Genomic DNA, 21998 nt, shown 5'->3' with positions numbered 1-21998 from the left:
CCCTGGACTGCGGAGTAGCGTCACTGCTAAGGACACCTAGATGAGGTGACACCGCCGTCCTGCCGTCGTCCCCCAGGTCTGCTGACCGGAGCAGGCAGAGGCCCAAGGGACCGCCCGGCAGCTTGCCCCACATGCAGTGCATTTTCCTTACTGCCTTCCGTGGTTACGTCGCGAAGGTGATGGAGAGTGGTCGTCAGGGTTGAGAGAAAACAAGATGGGTGACTATTTTAGACAAAGAGTGAAACACTGAGAATTGATGAGAACTAGGGAACGTTATTTGGATTAAAAAAAAGAAAACCAAAACCTCCAAACTCTAGACCCAGCACTTCTGAGCTGTCACTGAAATCAGATATTAAGGGATAGATGAGCTGAATTGTCATTCACAGTTACTGCCTTTCAAGTATTCATGGGGGTTTACTTCGGTAATTCTTATTTGTTCTTGGCACAGAAATTATCTTAGGATGGGTTTTCTTTCTTATTTTCAATACTTTGCCTAATTTGCATTTAGTGAATATTCTGATTTTTTGGAATATACAGTTTACAAAAAGACAGAAGAATCCTAGTTCTTAGACAAGAATCGTTGGATTTCTCCCCCTATAATTACACACTCACTCTCAGAACCCATCCAAGCATAGTGCTCTCCCAGGCTTTGGCATAAGTCATAATAAGAAAGCCGAGTCTGGACTTGAGGGGCTACAAGATGGGGGAGGTTTGCCACTGAGACATCTGTTACATTGAGTGATGGGAAAAGGCCCCACCAATAGGTAAAAATAATGAACAAGATTGTTTTTTCTAATTACTCAATATGTACGTTTTCTGATCACTACTGGATTAAAAAAAATCAGTATGAAAAGGGAACAATCCTCAGCTCTGTAGAAATCCACCTTCTTTTAGACACCTAGGCCCCTCCACCGCTTCAGAAAACTCCTTTACAAGCACAAACATTCGTGGCTTCCCACAAGCCACCCAGAGCCAGGGTAAATTGAGTTTGTAACGCCAAAAGATCCTAAATGGAGGCCCTGAAACCACGATTTTATTGTCTTATCTACAACTGGCAGGAGGTGAGATGGCTAGTGTCCCCTGACTGCCACCACGGGTCTAGGACAACACAGGTTAAAAAGGACAGCAGGACTGCTGGACTCCCGCCCTGCCTCAGGCGTTCTCTCAAAACATGACAGAATTCTGCAACAAGGACTCACAAGCGGCCAAGAATCGAATGCCACAGAACCCTCCATCCCCGCCAGGACCAGCTGAAGAGCCGGACGTCAGGGGATCAAATCAAGTCTTCTCTCGCACTGTTAATCCAGCACACAACGGACACAACTTGGGCAGTACACGGTACGGAAGCATGCAACGTGTCACTGGGAACAAAACCCGGTTAGATGAACTGTCTATTAATCTTTGCAGTGGCGTAGAAATCACAAAACGATTGGTGAGGACAGGTCTGTAGGCTCAGCTTTACAGCCAGGTTTTATACACCGGCAGCCAGATTCACAATTGATAGATATTGCACCGGAAAGGTGTGTGCAGAGGGAAGAAATCAGCATCACAGTCAATGCTCATGACAAAAACCCCCCCAGAAACCAAATATGACCTCCATGTCGTACAGAAAGTGCCTTCAGAATTGGCGCGGTTAGAACAAAAGTTGGTTATTTAGCTACCGTCGGCAAACGTGTACAAACAGGAGACCGCACAGGCCTGGTTCCCACAGTTTCAAATCGCGCAGTGCCAAGTTTCATTCAAGTGTCTCTACTGAGAACAGCAAAGAGGGAGATATGACAGAAGAAGGACTGTACAGCAGCAGGAAGGGTTAAGTAACTTCTCTTACGAGAAATGACAGTCCAACCCTGCCTCAAATGTGTTCTAGCACACGTAATTACTTCTAAGGAATAATGGTGTGATTCCTTCAAGTCAACACAAATTTTATCATGCTATGTTACAATTCTCTCAGCCTGCAGCTATTACGCTAAATTTGTACAAAAAACGTAATTATCCAGTTTGTCTTCATTCTGAGCATGGAAAAAATCGCCATGATGCCTAATGTTATGGTTTAAATTCTCTCCAAGTATTTGTCTGTAGAAGGCTTTTGGACAAAAGTCATTCTTCCAATGCTAATCAGGTAGGGCGTGGGGCTGTCCAAGTACTTTAAAGATAAAAATGTCACCGACATTAAACCTGGCGTGAAATTCAAATACAAAAAAATAATATGCTCACTTTTCCAAGTACATGAGACATCTTTAATTGTAGTGAAATAAAATCTGCAAATCGGTCTAAATCATTTTAAAAAGTAAACATGAGTTGTAATACTATACCTGTAGAGTGATTAATTCCATTCGCTGTCATTATAAAGTATGTAAAATATTTATTAAGGGCTTGGCCTACAGAGGCACAACATAAATAGAATAAGTCCTCCTAAAATGTAATTAGTATACACATCAACCAGTTGGTAACTTGTGGTGGAAAACGCAGGAACGCGACCTGGGACTGGGTTCCCATGTTGGCGCGTGGGCAAGTCGCGGGCGAAGGCGCTGCTCCGGGAGTCCGCGCCGTGCGCTGCTCTCTGCCAGCGTCTCTGCAGAGTCTGTTAGGCGAATGGAAAAGTGCAAGCAGGACTTGCGTGAAGAACAACCCTCCCGAGGCAGGGGCGCTTAATCCACCCCCTCGAATCCTTGGGCATTTTCCACAGCCATGAGAAGCTTCTCTCGTAAATCTTCAAAGGTTTCATATGGAGGTAAGTCAAGGCGATTAAAGCTGCAAAAGTTAACAAGAAAGCATAGGTAAAAAGCCATCATCACTGCCCTTTAGTTACCCCAGCACTTCCTAGATTTGGCTAAGGGGGCACCTGGTGTTCCAGCAAGAGGATGTAAAAGTCTCAACTAGCAAAAATATTTCTGATTATCAAAAAGTAAATTGCAGCGATGATACTGCCCACCCCAAACATGCTATATTAACCTACGGGGGAAGAGAAAAGAATTTTCTAATCATCCATGAACCCTCTCTACTGGGACCAAATGTGGATCCTGGAAAACCCTGCCAGGAAGGGAGACAAGACAGGCAAGATAACTGACATACACACGGAGATGTCAAAACCCTCGAAGCACAAAGAACTTCCGCAGCAGGCTGAACTGAGGCTGCATCTGTTTTTAACGCTCTCCTTCATTCGACACCATTTTAGGAAGCCCCAGTGCTTCCATGTAGCACATCGCTTTGCTTTTAGCGCAGCCCTGTGAGGCACGTTATGTTTTCTCAATTCTGCAGATGTGGGTCCCGGAGCCCAGCGGTGGGTCAACATGCCCCAGGTCTCACTCCTGACAGCACCGCAGATGCGAGACCAGAACCCAGGCTGCCTGCAGCTCTGGGACCCCAACACTGAGCTATCCTCTAACCAAAGTCAGGCAAGTCATCAACACGAGGAGTGAAAAGCCTCACTTATAAAAAGCCCCTACATACCTTGAGGCTTTGGCAGGGGTGTTACAAGTCACCTTGGTGACAGTGAGTTCTCCAGACATACATGTGACCTTTGTGAGCAAAGGATTGTACTTGTCCATGGGACTGAGTTCAAAGTCTGTCTCTGCCACCTGCCAGCTGTGTGACCTCAGACAAGTCGCCTCCGTCCCTAAATCTGTCTGCTCTTCTGTGAAATGGGGAGACTGCTGCAGAGTGCTGGGAGGGTCAGATCAGAACATATAAAGGGGGTCTGGCACACAGCAAGCCCCAGAGCCAGCGACCATTGCCATCACACACACACCATTCACCGCCGGCCCCCACTGGGCATGAGGAGCTAGAGCCCCAGACACAGAACTGGTGCCCGTGCAGGTGCGATGGCCACACGTACACACACACGTACACACGTGCCTTCGTCCGTGATGCTTTAGTTAGAGCTGACATTTGTGGGGCATTTGCCCTGTGCCAGAACCATTGAGGACTTTTCATCTACCACCTCAGTGAATCCTAGCAACCAGCCTGTAAGGTAGGTACTGCCTCATCCCGATTCATAGAGGAGGGATTTGAGGCACAGAGAGGTTGGGTAACTTGCCCAAGGTCACACAGTAAGCGGTAGAGCCTGGATTCAGCCCCAGGCTGGCTCCAAAGCCCAGATCTGCTTCTGCTGCCTCAGCATTTAAAACTTCTCCCTCCTGGCACTGACATAGGTTTCCAAGCACGAGCAGAACAACTTCTTATGTTTTAAAAGCTAATGATTATCAGCAGCAATAAGAAACAGACCCATATCCATGGTGGGCCCTTTAACAACCCCTAAAGTATTTAATAAGACACACTGAGCTCTGGGATTTTTTAAAAAATAGTCACCAAACATCAAAAGACACAGCAGAGCAGAACACCGTGCTTCTCAAACCAGAGGTCTCGGGAACCCAGGGACCCTGAAGGTGTGAGTCTAAAAGAAGTGTTCAATGTTTGGTTTTCATCATGATAATGATTTCAAACACCATTTCACCAGTGATGGAGATGGAATTCCACTTCTGCAGGCTATACAAAAAAGAAGAGGTGGCTGTTGTCTTAATTTTAAGTTGGTATTTCACAGTCTAGGGCCTGCAATCCCTGTGGGGTTTCAAGGATCTGTGGCCATTTTTTCCCTTTAAAAAAGGTCCATATATTATTCAAGTTTGAGAAATACTGGAGTAATGGAGAGAGAGAGAGGCAAACAGGAGAATGTTAAGAGCTGAGGTTTGGAATTATGTTAGCGCTCTGTGCCTCAGTTTCTTCATCTGTAAGGAGAGGGCAGTAACACGACCCACCTTTTAGAGTCGTTGTGACGAGGATACGGGTTAATATACATGAAGTGCTTAGGATGATGCCTGGAACACAGTAGTGCTTAACAAGTGTTACCGTTACTTCTGACGTCAGGAGACAGGGCTGGCCTGCCACCAACTAGCTGTGTGACCTCATTACCCTCAGTGGCTTCAGCCTCGTTGTGTGGAAGATGTGTGGGCCAAAGGAGATTATTTTTAGGTGGGTCTGTGATTCTTAGTAAAGCGGAATTTTAGATACCCCAACAGTGACCTTTGACAGAACAGAGGAATGAAGCCCTTTAATGTTGAGACACCCAGCAGTTACATCTGAGAGTTTCACGAAAGCTCAGAGAGAAGCAGCTCCACCAGCCCTTGCTCTCCTAGTAAATCAGGTTTTAATTTTGAAGCTTAATTCTGTATTTTATATTTTCATAAAACATGGAAGAGATTAAACATACGTGTGGCTAGGTTTTATTTAGCCACATATACGGCTGTCGCTGTGAAGCAGCCAGCGAAGCGCCTGTTTCCTACGTTACAGCGGGAGCCAGGGCTGGATGGAAGGAAAGACACAGCAGAGAAAACAGAGTAAGTCCCACCCCACCAGCCAGTGTGGCTGCAGTAGAACTAGTGCTCTCCTCCCTCTTCGTCTGGGGAGAGGATCATTGAAGAAAAAACTCTGAATGCTTTAATCCTGTGACACACAGAGAAGAAGCGAGGCTTTGGTAAGAGCCGGCGGGGTTGCTTTCCTCCTGTGTGTAGACCTCTGTCCTGCCTAAGGAAAAGCAATGATTCTACACCCTAGCTCTCCCCACCAACCACCTGGGCAGCTCTGAAAACCCCACGGCCCAGATCACACACCAGGCCAACTAGGTCAAAATCTCTGGAAGTGGCACCCCGGCACCAGTATTTTTTTTTTTTAATGCTTTCTAGGTGGTTCCAATGTGTAGCCAAGGTTGAGAACCGCTGAGTTCAGGGTCTTATCTGGGCAGCACCGTATTTTAGTGGTGGCTCAGCACGTGAACTCCGAAACAGAAGAAGAATCCAACAGCAAGATATCTGTCTATAGGGCCACAGAGGGTCATGGGATGAACACTCAATACTCGGTTCTCTTTGAAGAGGCTGGAAAGAAAGTGAACCGTATCACTGAGGCAGTAGCTTAACTGAAGTGGTCAGGGTGCAGATTGGAATCCTGGCAGACCCGAGTTCAAATCACAGGATTTGGGAGACTGTGCGCTACGGGATCACGAGGAAGCTTCCCAAGAGCCCACAGGAATGCTAACAGCGTACTTCAGGCTGCCAGCAAGGTTAAGGGTCTGACCCACACAGGACAGCCGCGCCCAGTGATGCAGCTGTTCCTCCAGCTGAGTTTGGGAGCGCTGCCCCCCATGCCGCCAGTGCTGGGGCTCGGTTCAGTGCTGGCTGCCTTTCAAATGAAGGCTACTGAGCCCAGAAAGCTACAACTGACTGAGGTTGTTTGGAACAAAAGCTCCACAGCCAAAACATTCTACCCCCAAGAATAAAGGCAGAGGATCAAGGGACACTGACTGCTCTGGCGATCAGCCAGTTTTAGCGAGAGTCAGCCTGCTCTCCCGGTGCCACCGGGCAGGGACCACATCCATTCCACCCAGAGTCCTACGAAGGGTGTAAGTGGGGAAAAACTTGCTTTCCGGCGAGGCGAGGGAGTCAAAGAGAAGCAGAAGGCCTTTCACGGCCCATTTTCCACAAATACACCTTGATGAGACCTCTCTCCTAGTTGCACTGGGCAGCACAGGATGGCCCAGCGGCTCCGGCAGCCCCAGTTCCCGTGGGAAAGGAGGATAATGGGTGCTGACCATCCACAGGGCTCCCCCTCCACCTGCTTCCTAGGAGCAAGAAATCAAATCCTGTGGGGTGACCAACACTGGGGACACGGGAGCCGGAGTGACAGGAGCTCCCGGAGAGCTCCTGAGGTCATCTCTGTGCTGGGTTTCACGAAACTCCTGGGGTTTCCCTCCAGGAAGGCCTCCTTCCTGCCCTGCCCCCGGAGGCCTTCTGAGCGCAGCCGCGCCCCGCACGTGCCTCCCTGAGCAGGGGTCCTTGGTCGGACCTCTGACACTCCTCTGGCCACACGCACGTTGCTAAATCTCAAAGACTTATGGGTTCTGGATGGCCATTGAAGGCCTTTTAAAAACCTGTTGCCAAAGGGAATTCCATCCATGGTTCTAAACCATTTAAGGTTGGGGTAAAAACTCAATCTGTTCAGAGGCTGGGAGCAGTCGTATCCACATAGGGAGAATATATAGTGAAATCTCTGCTTCCCAGAATAATTAGGGGAGGATGAGGTTTAGAGGAGGAACTCCCCACAGGAAGCAGGAAGAGGGATTTAACCCTTCACATATCGAAAAAGCCGGGCCCATTCAAATCTTGGGTGGCTTAATTTCATCAGCATCACTGTACGATCTGTATTTTCACCTGTATCACTGACAGTTCATACTCTAAATGCTGCATGGTCAGGGCAAGTAGCACTCTAGCCTGTAGCCCAGCATCATACTCAGCTAAGTGTTTTAAAATACTGTCTGTCAACAACTGTGTGGTTTTCCGTCACTCACCATGTGTGAGCTCTGGGCAGTTTTTCAGGACTTCCCCATTGCTCTATTGTAAACAGCTGAGGACCATTGGAACCTAGACAAAAGAAAAAAGGAAGACAAAGAAATGCTAAGAGTGCTCAAGGCAGTAGAACAAGACGAAGGAGGGGATGAAGGAAAGGGAGGGGTGGGCAGGGCGGGCCTGGGGTGAGCCTTGGGACACCCTCTGTGGCTGTGACGTCACAGTCAGTACTTAACAACGGGGGATGCAAAGGGTCTGCACGACCTCAGGACACAGACTCTGTGTTGCCATCAGAATGGAATCACACCAAGCTGAACAGAGCTGACACAATAACATAACGATGTGCAGACAACCACAGCTTTCAACCCAACCAACCCTGGAAGTTTAAATTTAAAACTACTTCTGGGGGAAAAACTGAAACGTGATGACCTTTAATATGTAGAACAGAGAGTGATTTTTTCATCTATAGTAAGCCCTGAAGAATTCTGCCTCGTGGAGGGGAGGACTGCTTTCAATGTTCAGCTTACAACCACATGGATGGTTCTGCAAAATCTAGTTGTTTTTTGAATATATACCAAGAAACAAAACAAAAGAGAAAGAAAAAAGAGAAGACCAACCTTATGGCTCTCCGTATAAAAACAAAAAACAAAAACAACCCCCTGCTTTTATACACAGGTAACTGCACAGACAGCTGAGGTGACGGCACGCTGCCCTATCTCTTTCCATGATGTATGTCTGTTGGGTCCAGGCGAAACCCACATGGCTAGAAGCCCAGGAGGCAGAGTCTTCTGGGGCCACAGCTGATGCCTGGGTAGAGACTCACGGTGGGAGGACGAAGTCTAATGGTACCCTGCTCACCGTAAAGTTCGGCAAATCCATTCATAGGGACTCGGGACGTCCCTGTGACAAACTGGAGTAACCGGATACGCTTTTCAGCGTCCATCAGCAGCACAGCCTATGAACGGAGGCAGAAGGTCATTATGCTCATGTAACACGAGGCACGTCTGCTGCAGTGCAGATGGGCAAAACTTCATCTTATTTATAGTGCAGTGGGAGACCTAGACAGTTGACTCTGCAAACTTTTTTTTTTTTTATGGCCATCACAATACCAGCCTCTGCAACCTCAGACTGAGTGATCACAATGTCTTTCTTCTTCTGCCAACTGGTCAAAATAAGTGGTTAAAAAAAAGCACACTTGGGACTTCCCTGGTGGTGCAGTGGCTAAGAATCTGCCTGCTAATGCAGGGGACATGGGTTCAATCCCTGGTCCGGGAAGATCCCACATGCCGCGGAGCAACTAAGCCCATGTGTCACAACTACTGAGCCTGTGCTCTAGAGAGCCCGCGAACCACAACTGCTGAAGCCCGCGTGCCACAACTACTGAAGCCTGTGTGCCTAGAGCCCGTGCTCTGCAACAAGAGAAGCCACTGCAATGAGAAGCCCACGCACCGCAACGAAGAGGAGCCCCCGCTCGCCGCAGCTAGAGAAAAGCCCGCGCACAGCAAGGAAGACCCAACACAGCCAAAAATAAACTAGAAAAAAAAAAAAGCACACTTGTTGATGGCACTGGGCTCATGTTTCTATATGTGAGGCCTGCCGGTCCCCCTGAGCCAGTTAGAAATACACACAGTTTGAGAGGGGGAACCCAGGTTATGAGGCAGGATATTTGACTGTAGCTAAATTCTCTAAAGACAACATTTTAGAAAAAGAAAGAACAACAGAGGCCAGGCTAGGCTTCTGAAATAATCTGTGTATCTTACATATCTGAATTATTCTAAGAATCGAGTTGGCTTCACTGGTAAAGTTACTTGAACTGATATTAAAAAATATATATCCATAATCAAGGCTGAGCGAAACTTGGACTAAGATTTTAGGATTTGAAGATTCTGCTTTCTTCCTTTTCTCTCTGTTTCTCTGCTGCACTTGAAATATTATTAATAATAGACATTTAGAAATTAAGACAAGGTCAATGATTTCTTATTTCTGTAAGTAAATAATCAGCACTTTTTCCCCTGTAATTGTTCTTTCAAAGTCAGTTTACTGCCTCCTTTGGACCCGCTCGTTACTATTTCACTTCTCTTCTATGATGAACAGGATGTAAACACTGGTCTTTAGAGAGTAACTCAGATTTCATTTGCATCTTTGATTGAAAGATGTAAAGATCAAAATGTTTGTTGGAGTTAACAAAAAAAGTTGGGAAAATGGTTTTTTAAACCAACATGGCATCTTGGAAAAGTCAGCCCCAAAGCATGCTTTTGCCCTGAGAAGCCTCCCATTCCTAGTCACACTCTGGAGGACTAGTTCCAATTCTTGAATCCAATTATCTGCCTTTCAGGATCATCCTACTCAATGGTTTCCTCAGACGAAAGCACTTTAATTAAAGTGGTTGAGGAAGACAGTGTAGCCTATTCAAGACAGCCATCCACCACAGTTACAGAAAAGCAGCGGTGAGGGCTGCTTCTGGCTCGGCAGGCCTCTTCTCTCCCCCAGGAGGCCAGGTACCAACACAGCCCCAAATCCAGCAGCAAGACCACGGGAAGGCAGCACAGGACCCGGACTCTGGCCTTACCTTCCAGAACCACTGAATCACAGGGTGGTTCGGGCAGTAGCCGTTCTTGTAAATAGAATGTTGTCGCCAGTCGTTCACATCCACGTCGCCAAGGCCGCACATCAGCAACTGGGAGGGAGATGGACCAGAGGTAAACAGGGCACATCGTGAAAGCCGAAGAAATACACCGGAGAAAAGGCCTTTTCCCAATGCCAGCATCACGTCACGTGCAAAGCGAGATAAGCCAGCGACCCATAGAAACAAATGAAGGGGAAAACGTGTTCCACGTCCTACCTGCCTCTGCGGATCAGGGACTGAGAGGTAACGAGGGGGACCCGACTCTAAAGCTTGTACAGGCCACCACGTTTCATACTGGAAATTAGAAGTCCCAATGGATCACCTTCCCCGCCCCTCAAACCGCAGCTCGGTGCTCGTGGATTTTCTTAAGCTCCATTTACGTCTGCTCTTTCATTACTGTGGCCGTTTCCTCTTCTGAGACGTTATCTGTCTCAGTAGTTGAAAATACCTCCCCACCCGCAACAGAATTAGTGCTTTATGACAGCAAGAACTCATCTTCTCGGACCGATCCACCAGGTGAGGGCAATCACCTTGCCTGCCTGGTGGCCCACGGCTGCAGACCTGTCCTAGCGCTATAATTGCTGCTCTGACTCACCAGTCTTGGGTCCACTTTTCTTATCACCTAACTCTCCTAACAAAGGAATGATATTCCCACAGAGGCGCCAGCGTACAGTGGAAAAAGAACTAATCCAGAAGCCTGAAAACCGGGTTCATAGGCCTGACTGTGACGAGACCCTGTGAGGTCATTAACCTCTCCCTGCCTCAGTCTCCCCACCTGCCAAACAAAGGGCTTCCTCTACATGATGTCTGTGACGTCATCTATCTGGACGTTTCCATTTTAAGGTAAAAGAACAAAAGCCAGTCTACGGGAGACATGTCATTGGACAAATGGCCAGAGTCCTGTCGATAGCCTCTCAACAGACAAAGCCTTCCTCCTTCTGTTTCTCTCAACATAAAGGCGGAGAGACTCCTTTGCTTTTCAGATTCCCAGTTCTCATCTACACCGACACAAAGAAGCTGGCACAAGCTACCATGAAGCCATCTCCTGCCACTACCTTCCTGCCTCTGCCGCGCTTTCACTCCGCAGCACAGACCGCTTCAATTTCACGGAGACCCCTGCTCTACAGCCCCTCGGGGGCGCTCACACTCACCTCCTGGCCGAGTCCCCGTTCAGCTGCCACGGTGGGTGCATGGAGGACCGGGGTCCTCAGCCAGCCCCACCCTGGGAGCAGGGTGCTGCCACCCCAGCTGGCTGCTGCCACCCCAGCTCCAGGCTGCGAACCCAGCTCAGCGGGCCTCCCCCTGTCTGCTGCGTCCCTGATGTGCCCTCTCCCGGGCAAGGAAGCTACAGGTGACTACTTGTGCTATCCCCTGGTCCCTGACCGGCAAACAAGCAAGCCCCTAAGAGACCCGCAGTAGAATTCACCTAAGCTTACCCGCTAGGACATTATGGATCAGAGAATACTAAAATACCAAGTTGGGAAGTAACGAGATACTTAAAAAAAAAAAATCTCCTTTACACAAAATGTTTACAGTACAAACCTCCAGTTCATTCTCATCAAAAATTTTAATCAAATCGATAGGAAGCAGTTCCGTGAATCCCTGAAAGAAAAAAAGAAAAGCACTCTCAACACCTTTTTCCTTGAAAGAGACAAATTTTACAGGATAAACAAGCTTACTTTGGTTAGCCAGGAAAAATACATTGTTCACTGATGATTTATATGACAGTATTCAGTAATTGTAGTTCAGATAAAAACAGCATAGTCACAAAATAAAAATTTAAAAAGCAGGAGACTCCAGAGGATCCAGGTACTTGAGTAATTTTTGAAATGTTATAAAAATATGGGTTGCTGCAGGCAGGCGGATTCCAAAAGCCACTTATGACACATTGCTGTGAGTCAGGGTGTTCTCAAAGGCACAGGCCACAGAGGCGCAAGCGGACCATTTAAAAATAAGGCGCTGAAGGCAAAGATGAAATACGAGAGGAGGCGGTGTGATGGGTGGAAAGGAGCCACGCAGCACAGACAGCCTGCCCCGGTCCCCAGGCTAGGCACCGCTGACTAGTGCAGTGACCTAGGACGGACGCTCCATGTTGCCGGGCCTCGCGCGTGGCCAGTTTCTGAAAGTGTGATCACCTGGGAGAGGGCCGGGTAGGTTTCTCGTGTAAATACAGTACGAACCCTGCTGTTCTCCAGCGCCTCTAACTCACAGGTTTCACCCTAAGTCCTGGAATTTTTCTGAGTGTTCTGCCTGGGCTGGCGCTATATGCACCATGACCAGGTAACTGAACTGGGGTGAACTTAAGAGAGCATCGCCCCACGGGAACCCTGCATCGATCGGTCCAGCGGTAGCTTGTAATGTGCAGCTGGGGCTTGTTCTCTTTAAGTAACTAATACCCATTATCAGGATTTAAAGAGGAATTGCGCTTTGGGGCAAAGGGAGCCGGTTTTTAAAATGAGGAAGCCCCTATTCTCTGCGAGGGGCCTCCCTCCTCAGGGGCCTGGGAGCATCACTGACATTAAATACTTGGGTCTGAGAAGTAACCACCTCACACTTTAATAAGGTGAGGAATTATTCAGACAGCCACGAGGAAAGGGCAGGGGATTTACAAAAAAAAAAAAAGTTCGACCAATGAAGCGGAAGGCATTATCACGGGGGATGGCGTGACTGGAAACCATCCCGAGTCCTCGCATTTCTTAGAACCTGTCACTGCAGCAAAAGGCAGAGATGCTCCCAGCCTTCCCCGGGTACCACCAAAAGCTACAGGACGATGGTTCTAGCCTCTGTGGGGGAACCTGCCCTTCTGGGTCAAGTCTGTAAAGATTTCTCTTTAAAAACAGTTAAGGCAAATTAAAAAATAAGAGCAGCAAAGCCAGAGAACACTGACCAAAAGAAAACAAACGAAAAGGTGGCAGCACAGTGGCTGAACACTCCTGCCCTGGAGACTGGAGACGGTGTGAGCAGTGCAGGCCTGACGTTCCTGCCCTGGGTCCCACACCCACGCCTGTCTCTGGGTGTGTGATCGCTCCTAACCCCGCCCCTGCCCCCCAAGGAGGAGAACCGTCCTCTTTCAACCTGAAGGCACAGGCAAGACTCCCGGGGAACACGACTTACCTCCAAGAAGGCGTTCATTTGCTTTTGGACCCTGTTCACAAATCTCCACTGGATGACTAGGCTGTGGGAGGAAAACAGACAGCCCTTAACCACCTTGCTCATCACTGGCGTTCAGTTCTTTCTCCCCAGCTGCGACTGCTTCTCGCTAAGCAGGGCAGGGAGAAAAGCCCGACGGTGGCCAAGGAGAGGGAGGGTATAGTGCTGCGGCACATGCTGCTCATTCATGGATTCTTTCGAGAATAATGAGCACATGTGGAGCCTAAAATCTCACTGAGGATTTCAAAAGAAAGACTGATTTCTTTTCTCCCCCCAGATCGAGGCTTTGTTTATCAAAGCTGCTTTATAAATGTCACTGGAGAAAAAGGGAAAATGGGGTTTGAACACATATGTATATGGGCATAATGTGTGCACACACACCCACATATGTACACACCCACATTTATGTACAAACATGTACATATTTTTAAGGGGAATACCCAGTACAACATATTTTATCATATGATATTTCATTCTAGTATTCAACGTACTGATTTTCAAGGATGACATATAATTTATCAGTACTTTACCACTAATACTTTTATACCAAGACTTGGAGGATTAACGGTAAAACCTCTTTGAGTCACAGACAGCCACTGAAACCCCGTTCCCTGTGACAACATTTAGCGTACAGCAGAATTTACTGCCGGGCGAATCCACTCTGGATTCCACCTAAGCATTCTGTCGTGAAATAGCACAAGGACCTTGTCATGAAGGGCTCTCACTTACGAGGTGGCACCATGGCAACGGCCCTCGAGGACCAGCCTGCTGCCCACTCGCTGCTCAGAATATCAGGTTTTACTGGCTGTGCTGCAATCACCAGCCCAATAGCCTACTTGCACCAGAGGATACAGGTGGCAGGGAGCAGCCGGGGATTTCTACCCTCCTTTTTGCAGCGAAGCTAGTGGAGGCGCCCCGCAATTTGAAACCTGAAAGAATTAACTGCAAAGAATGACGCACAACATGTATCACAAGGTGCAAATACTCAGTCTTTCAAACCTAGTCGCCCTGGGGTGGAGTGTTGTTAAAAATCTATTCGAAGTCTACACTTTCTGAATGAAGACAACAGTGCCTGTTAGGACGTCGTCTGCTCGCTGAGACTCTCCAAGCTCAGCACAAGCGCCAATTAAGGTGAACAGGCAAGAAATGTAGTATCTTCTAGTTTTTGATTAAGCGTAGCAAGCTTTCAACTTGCAAGTGGAGAAGTCCATGCTCTGTCAGGGTCTCTAAGTAGAGACGCCAGCACTCTCCAATTCTTCCTAATTAGAAAGGAGAGTAGGTTTTTTTTGTTGTTGTTGTTGTTGTTGTTGTATTTTTTGCAGATGCTAAGGAAGGATGCTAAGATCCTCAGCCAATTCTCTGAATTCAAGTCCTGTGATCAACTATGATGTGAGAGGATGGAACCCGGCTTGTGGAAATGGAGTTCTGAATGCAAACAAGGCACTCAGGCCATGGCTGTAACTCACTAGACGAGCAGAAACTAGGACCCGGGAGCCAACCACTGTTAATGCTGACCTCGTCCCTGTTCGAGGGCTAGCAAGGGCGACCTGGCAATCCTTGGAAGATACCAGAATGGTGAGCTCAAAGCATATGTATATACCAAAGAGGAAAATGTAAGCTGCCCAACTGTACCTTTTGCCCAGTACAGACTCCTAGGATTACCTAACAGCTAGATTTCCAAAGGACTCAGCATTTTGTCCCACCAAAGGACGCTGAGATTAAGAAAATTACAAGCATCAGGAACAATTCTTCATGTTTGCATGTGCTGAATTCTCCATATCCATTTTAACTCTTCTCCTACATTTTCATTATGGAAAAGAAGTCAGGAGAGAGATGGAATATGTTCTCTTTGGTTGTTCCCAATTTTACCCCAACTGGCTGTAGACACTGCTCCATTGCTGTAATTCTCAATTTTAGACGAGATGCCCACAGGCTCCCAGAGTATTTGCCAAGTTACTCAACAGTGGACCCTTTCTCTCCTCCCACTGCTCCTCTGTATGGCAGCAACACGAAGTCATGACATTAGTCAAACTCTGCATCCCATAATTCAGCTTCCTATTAGGCCAAGCCAGAAAGGAACTCATACTGTTAAAAGTGTGTCCATAATCTGCACGAATTGTTCTGGCAAAGGACGGCAACCAAACATGCTGTTCAATTTAATAAAAGAAAAGGCTGTAAGTAAGTGTGTACGTACTCAATGTATTCCCTTTTGTTTTCATTTGTTACCATTATTTCTGACCCATTGGGCTTCAGATCCACTTGATATGTCTGTAATTACAAAGATAAAACAACATCACCATCATGAAGTTATTTTGCATATTATCACTGAGTAATAACGTCTTACTATAAAAGGAAGACAAGTAAAATTTATTCAGAACTCTTTCCCAGCAAATGGGCTCTGTGTCCAAGAGAATGTCTAATGAGGCTTTTAAATTGTTAAGATGCTACACACTTAAAGATGTTATCATTGAAGGCAAATTATTTTATGGTTATTTATGAGTTTTAATTATTCTTCATACATTAGCAACAATGGAGAACAACACTTTTTCCATCTGCTATTGACTTATCAAGAAATGTAATTATGTTTAACAGAAAAGACAGGATACAACCATCAAGACTGCAGAGATCCAGATTTGTTGCCGAAAATTAGATTTTATAGCCATAAAAAAAAGATGTGTGGAATTTCTTTCAAAGGAGCAAAACACAGGGACTTAAGAAAAAGAAAGATGCTGAGAAAGTCAGGCTGAGGGATGGATTCACCTGCCACCCCTGAGAACCCCAGGCTCTGATGTGCATCCAGACACCACCTCCTGGCTCATCAGCCCCGAAAGCCCCCTCCCTCAGAGCGAGCCAGGAGTGAAAAGAGCACAGCAGCTGAACTCAAGGCACAGCCTTCTCCTCTGCTCTGAGCCAGCCCTGGCTTAACATCAAAGTGTGTAAAGCAATAAGTAGCAGAAGGGAAGGGAAGGGAAGGGAAGGAAGAGGCCTACTGATCTAACAAATAAAATGTTCACTCTCATGGAAATTCCAGGGAAATACAAAGGAAAAGATTACCACTCACAGCTCCCCTATTCAAAGGTAACCACATTTGTATTCTGGTGGGATTCCTTGTGGTCTTTTTTCCCACATCCACCCAGCTACATCTGAGAGGAAGCCAAGCCAAGCCTGAGGGAGAGGGTTCTCCAGAGTAAGCATCCAGGCTGCATCCATCACGAGGGACACAGATTCAAATCTGCAACAGATCTCCTGCTTTGGCAGAGGTCCCTTTTCAGGGACCCCTCCCCAGCCCTGCCACACACGCGCAGGACAGATGGCCTCTCTGGCCTGAATATCAGATCCTGTTCCTCTCCAAACGTTTTTTCTGATGATGCACTTGACTATTGTTCCTTTTCACATGGAGACAGCTTTTTCAATCAAAGCCCGCTGATCCTCTGTCTCAGTCCTTCATATTTTCTTCTTTGTCCTTTTTTTTGTTATTCGGGAAGGGATCTCGTTTCCCTCCCACGTGACTGAGCTCCACTTTCGACAACATCAATTCAACGTTTTTACTGTCTGCTGTACGGACTTTTTTATTTTTTAACATCTTTATTGGAGTATAGTTGCTTTACAATGTTGTGTTAGTTTCTGCTGTACAACAGAGTGAATCAGCTGTATGTATACATATATCCCCATATCCCCTCCCTCTTGCATCTCCCTCCCACCCTCCCTATCCCACCCCTCTAGGTGGTCATAAAGCACCAAGCTGATCTCCCTGGGCTATGCAGCTGCTTCCCACTAGCTATCGGTTTTACATTTGGTAGTGTAATATGTCAATGCTACTCTCTCACTTTGTCCCAGCTTACCCTTCCCCCTCCCCATATCCTCAAGTCCATTCTCCATGTCTGTATCTTTATTCCTGTCCTGCCCCTAGCTTCTTCAGAACCATTTTTTTTTTAGATTCCATATATATGTGTTAGCACACGGTATTTGTTTTTCTCTTTCTGACTTACTTCACTCTGTATGACAAACTCTAGGTCCATCCACCTCACTACAAATAACTCAATTTCATTTCTTTTTATGGCTGAGTAATATTCCACTGTATATATGTGCCACATCTTCTTTATCCATTCATCTGTCAATGGATACTTAGGTTGCTTCCATGTCCTGGCTATTGTAAATAGTGCTGCAATGAACATTGTGGTACATGGCTCTTTTTGAATTATGGTTTTTCTCAGGGTATATGCCAGGAAGTAGGCATGTAGGGAACCTACCTCAACGTAATAAAGGCCATATATGACAAACCCTCTGGCAACATCGTTCTCAATGGTGAAAAACTGAAACCATTTCCTCTAAGATCAGGAGCAAGACAAGGTTGCCCACTCTCACCACTATTATTCAACATAGTTTTGGAAGTTTCAGCCCCAGCAATCAGAGAAGAAAAGGAAATAAAAGAAATCCAAATCAGAAAAGACATAAAACTGTCACTGTTTGCAGATGACATGATACTATACATAGAGAATCCTAAAGATGCTACCAGAAATCTACTAGAGCTAATCAATGAATTTGGTAAAGTAGCAGGATACAAAATTAATGCACAGAAATCTCTTGCATTCCTATACAGTAACGACAAAAAATCTGCAAGAGAAATTAAGGAAATACTCCCATTTACCACTGCAAAAAAAATAATAAAATACCCAGGGATAAACCTACCTAAGGAGACAAAAGACCTGTATGCAGAAAACTATAAGACGCTGATGAAAGAAAGATGATACAAACGGAGAGATATACCATGTTCTTGGATTGGAAGAGTCAACACTGTGAAAATGACTATACTATCCAAAGCAATCTACAGATTCAATGGAATCCCTATCAAACTACCAATGGCATTTTTCACCGAACTAGAACAAAAAATTTCACAGTTTGTATGGAAACACAAAAGACCCCGAATAGCCAAAGCAATCTTGAGAAAGAAAAATGGAGCTGGAGGAATCAGGTTCCCTGACTTCAGACTATACTACAAAGCAACAGTAATCAAGACAGTATGGTACTGGCACAAAAACAGAAATATAGATCAATGGAACAGCACAGAAAGCTCACAGATCAACCCACGCACGTATGGTCACCTTATCTTCGATAAAGGGGGCAAGAATATACAATGGAGAAAAGACAGCCTCTTCAATAAGTGGTGCTGGGAAAACTGGACAGCTACATGTAAAAGGATGAAATTGGAACACTTCCTAACACCATACACAAAAATAAACTCAAAATGGATTAAAGACTTAAATGTAGGGCCAGACACTATAAAACTGTTAGAGCAAAACATAGGCAGAACACTCTATGACATAAATCACAGCAAGATCCTTTTTGACCCACCTACTGGAGAAATGGAAATAAAAATAAAAATAAACAAATGGGACCTAATGAAACTTAAAGGCTTTTGCACAGCAAAGGAAACCATAAACAAGACAAAAAGACAACCCTCAGAATGGGAGAAAATATTTGCAAATGCAGTATGGACTTTAATTGCTGCTGTATTTTTACTCTTCTTCAAATCCTTCCTTCACGGCAGTTTTTTAAAGATATTAAACAGTTCCGCTTAGGGAGTGGGATGGGAGGTCTCTTATAGTAAAACATCTTTAGTTCTTTGACAGTTATTTGGAGGTCTGTAGGCAGTATTCATTTACACTTTTGTAGTATTTTTTAATAAGACAGTTTTTCTTTTTTTCCCCCCATTTATTCCTCAAAGATTGTCTTGCTGTTCCCTTCCATGATGAGATTTTTCTATCAGATCCACACCAAATGACAAGTTAATAAATCCAAGCCCGGTTCTGGATATTGAGAGGCTTTCAGTACAGTTCAGCTGTACTAGAATAGAATGTTTTCTGGGAGCTGCAATTTCCAGAGCTACTGAATAAGAGGGTCAACCATAGACGAGACAGGGTGGGGAGGGGAAAGGAGAAAAACACTTCTGGTGCCTCCAAAAGCAGCCCATAGTGATGAAAAATGGCAGAATCAGCCAGCACTGCTGAGCACAGAGAAACGGTTCTTCTTATCAACGCTGGTGGTGAGGGTCTAACTGGTTCAACCTTTTGAAAAGATAATTTGGCAACAGGACTCAAGATTTTAATGTGCATATGCCTTTTCATAATAATTTCTTTCTTAGGACTTATACGAAGGGAAAGAAATTGGTCAAGTGTACAAAATGTATATTCCAGGATTATACTCATCATACTGTTTACATAGCGAAATACTGAAATAGCCCAGATGTCAACCACTAGGGCACGGTTAAAAAAGGTACAGTCTATGAAATGGAATTCGGTGTAGCCATTAAAATGGTATTTACTGACATGGAAAGGTACCTACAATATATTAAGTTAAAATTGTACACACTGTACAATTCCATTTCTGTTAAAAAGATAAAACCTTGTGTGTGTGTTTACAGAGAATAATTCTGGAAGATACAAATCAAAATTTTACTCGTGATTTTTCTCTAGGTGGTAGGAACTATGAGTGACTTTAATATGTTTATTGTACTGACTTTATTTTTATTACTAAGATTAATATTTTGCAATCAGATAAATAAAATTGTTTTTGAAAGAAAAAAGAACAAAAAGCAAGACTGGACCATACTCTCTGTGCTGAGTAAGGAATCGTCGGCTGGGGCAGCTGTGGGTCACATGGTTGATTGGGGCTCACGTGTCGGTCACACAGTTTCTCCGGGCAGGCAGGGAAGGGGGCCTCCAGGCCTGCTCCCTAAGCTGCTCCCCTAGAGTAAATCCTCCCCAAGCCCTAGGGGCCTCTCAATCAGGCTTCCGCTGGTGTTCCACCCCCATCTCCCTCTCCTCACACACCACTTGTGGGCTGCTGGTCAAATTCCACTTTTTAAATTTTTTTGGCTGCGTTGGGTCTTTGTTGCTGTGCGCGGGCTTTCTCTAGTTGCGTTGAGCGGGGGCTACTCTTTGTTGTGGTGCGCGGGCTTCTCATTGCGGTGGCTTCTCTTGTTGTGGAGCACGGGCTCTAGGAGTGCAGGCTTCAGTAGTTGCAGGACGTGGTCTCAGTAGTTGTGGCATGCAGGCCCTAGAGTGCAGGCTCAGTAGTTGTGGCGCGTGGGATCTAAGGTGCGCAGGCTTCCGTAGTTGTGGCACACGGGCATAGTTGCTCTGCGGCATGTGGGATCTTCCTGGACCAGGGATCGAACCTGTGTCCCCTGCACTGGCAGGCGGATTCTTAACCACTGTGCTACCAGGGAAGTCCCAAATTCCACTTTTTAAATATAGTTGTCGTCTTGTGTCTGAACTCCTTCCTCAAGGACCCGACATGAAGACGCTAACACAGTGCCTGGCACACAGAAGGGGATTCATAAGTGCTCGTAGGAAAACACTGCTCTTTCCTGAAGTCTCCTGGCCCAAGTATGGACTCCTCTCTCTTCTTTGTAAAGACCACAAAGATCAGAGGAAGCTCTGGGATGCAGCTCTCACAGAACTGGACCCCTCTCCTGCGGCAAGCGACAGCTTCAGATTCACACACACCTCCCCGATCCTCCTCAGATGCTTTATGACAAATGTCTGAGGAGTCCACCGAGAAACTGTCTAGGTCAAATCGGGTATCCTGGACCCAGGCAGAGGAAGGCTTGACTGCTGCTCATCGTGTTCTTGGGCGCTGTCCTCGTCCCCCCCAGCCTCTCCCCGCGGCCGGCCCACCTTTCTGCTTGCACGTTTCCTGCAGCTGCCTCCTGCTCCGCTCCCTTGACCTGGCCTTTGAGGAGCGGCCTCTTCCCTGGGGTCTAGGTCTGGTTCTGTCCAGCTCCAGCCATGACCCTGCTCTGACTCTCACCTCTCTCTCCTTCCTACTTCCAGTTTCTGCCTCTTCCCTTATTCCCTCTCCCCAACCCAGTGCTGCTCAGCCTTTTTCCCCATTAATTTCCCCCCAGGAGCCTTTTCAGACCCCCCAGTTACCCCTTCCCTCGCAGGCAATCTTACCAAAGAGACCCATGGTACACCTGTGTTATGTTCTGTGGCCCCCTTGGAGGACCACAAGCCATCGTAACGGCTGAGACTTTCTGTCCTCCAAGACAAAAAGTTGTCCAGTTTCTGCCCCCTAGGGGTGTCGTCTCCCCAGTTGAGAATGTGTGCCTTCACCCAACTCAGGCCGGGTCCTAAAGGATTTTCCTACAGGCTGCTGCGCATTCTCTTCCCCTCCCTACCGCACAGCTTCTTAGAAGTCCACACTGCTAGTGCCTCTTCAAAGCAACCAAATCAGGTGCTGCTCTGCTGACCCTGCCGTCAAGACCTTCTGCTTGGCACAGCTCTAAAAGGATGTCTCCTCCTGGTGGGGCGTGTGTGTGCAGGGGTGTACATGAGTGTATGGTTGATTCTTTCTGGTTGGCATATGACGACTGTTCAAATATTGAAATTTGTTCACCTGAAACATTGTTCGTAGGCCCCAGAAACCAGCAGCTGCAGATCCTCACCAACCAGAAAAAAAGCAAACTGGAAAAAAATGGCAACAGCTGCAATTTCATTACATGAAGTGACAGCTACCACCAAACTTCATGGCCTGGTATTTCTAATCACGGAATGAGAAAGAGAGCCTAAAGCACTAAGGAAGACCGACTGCATGCACATTTCACTTCTGTGGTAACTTCTCTCTAGTGAAGAAATGACTTTATCTTTATGCACAAGGAGGCGTGGGCTTCCTCTTGGGTTAGAAACTGGCAATGCACAGTCAGCAGTTTTGCAGAGGGCTAGGGGAGGGGGAGGCCTGCACAGGCCTCTTGCTGATGTCCACATTTTTGGTTCAACAACTATTTTGAGTGTCTACCCTGTACCAGGCACTGCCAGGTGGTGAGTACACAATGGTGAGCAAAAGGCGGATCCAGGGCAGCCGTCACCGAGACTGAGTCTGATGGG

At 46.5% G+C, this 21998-nt stretch overlaps 1 protein-coding gene across 4 annotated transcripts in view; it reads right to left on the bottom strand.

The window, feature by feature from the left end:
• Positions 1 to 2221: 2221 nt before the first annotated feature.
• Positions 2222 to 21998, bottom strand: part of NEDD4L (NEDD4 like E3 ubiquitin protein ligase) — a gene marked incomplete at its 5' end in the record, with an annotated part of 347403 nt that continues 327626 nt past the window's right edge. For all 4 annotated transcript variants that reach the window (XM_079718200.1, XM_079718201.1, XM_079718202.1 and 1 more), the window contains 7 exons: positions 2222 to 2751; positions 7337 to 7409; positions 8193 to 8289; positions 9904 to 10011; positions 11503 to 11562; positions 13075 to 13135; positions 15305 to 15378. In XM_079718200.1, coding sequence (XP_079574326.1) covers positions 2649 to 2751; positions 7337 to 7409; positions 8193 to 8289; positions 9904 to 10011; positions 11503 to 11562; positions 13075 to 13135; positions 15305 to 15378 — 576 coding nt within the window. In that variant the 3' untranslated portion in view covers positions 2222 to 2648. The remainder of the gene's footprint in view (positions 2752 to 7336; positions 7410 to 8192; positions 8290 to 9903; positions 10012 to 11502; positions 11563 to 13074; positions 13136 to 15304; positions 15379 to 21998) is intronic.

This window comes from Hyperoodon ampullatus, assembly GCF_949752795.1.
Source record: "Hyperoodon ampullatus genome assembly, chromosome: 13".
Classification (NCBI taxonomy): Eukaryota; Metazoa; Chordata; class Mammalia; order Artiodactyla; family Ziphiidae; genus Hyperoodon; species Hyperoodon ampullatus.
The sequence above is the reverse complement of the archived record's forward strand: the minus strand, read 5'-3'. Positions and strand labels throughout refer to the sequence as shown.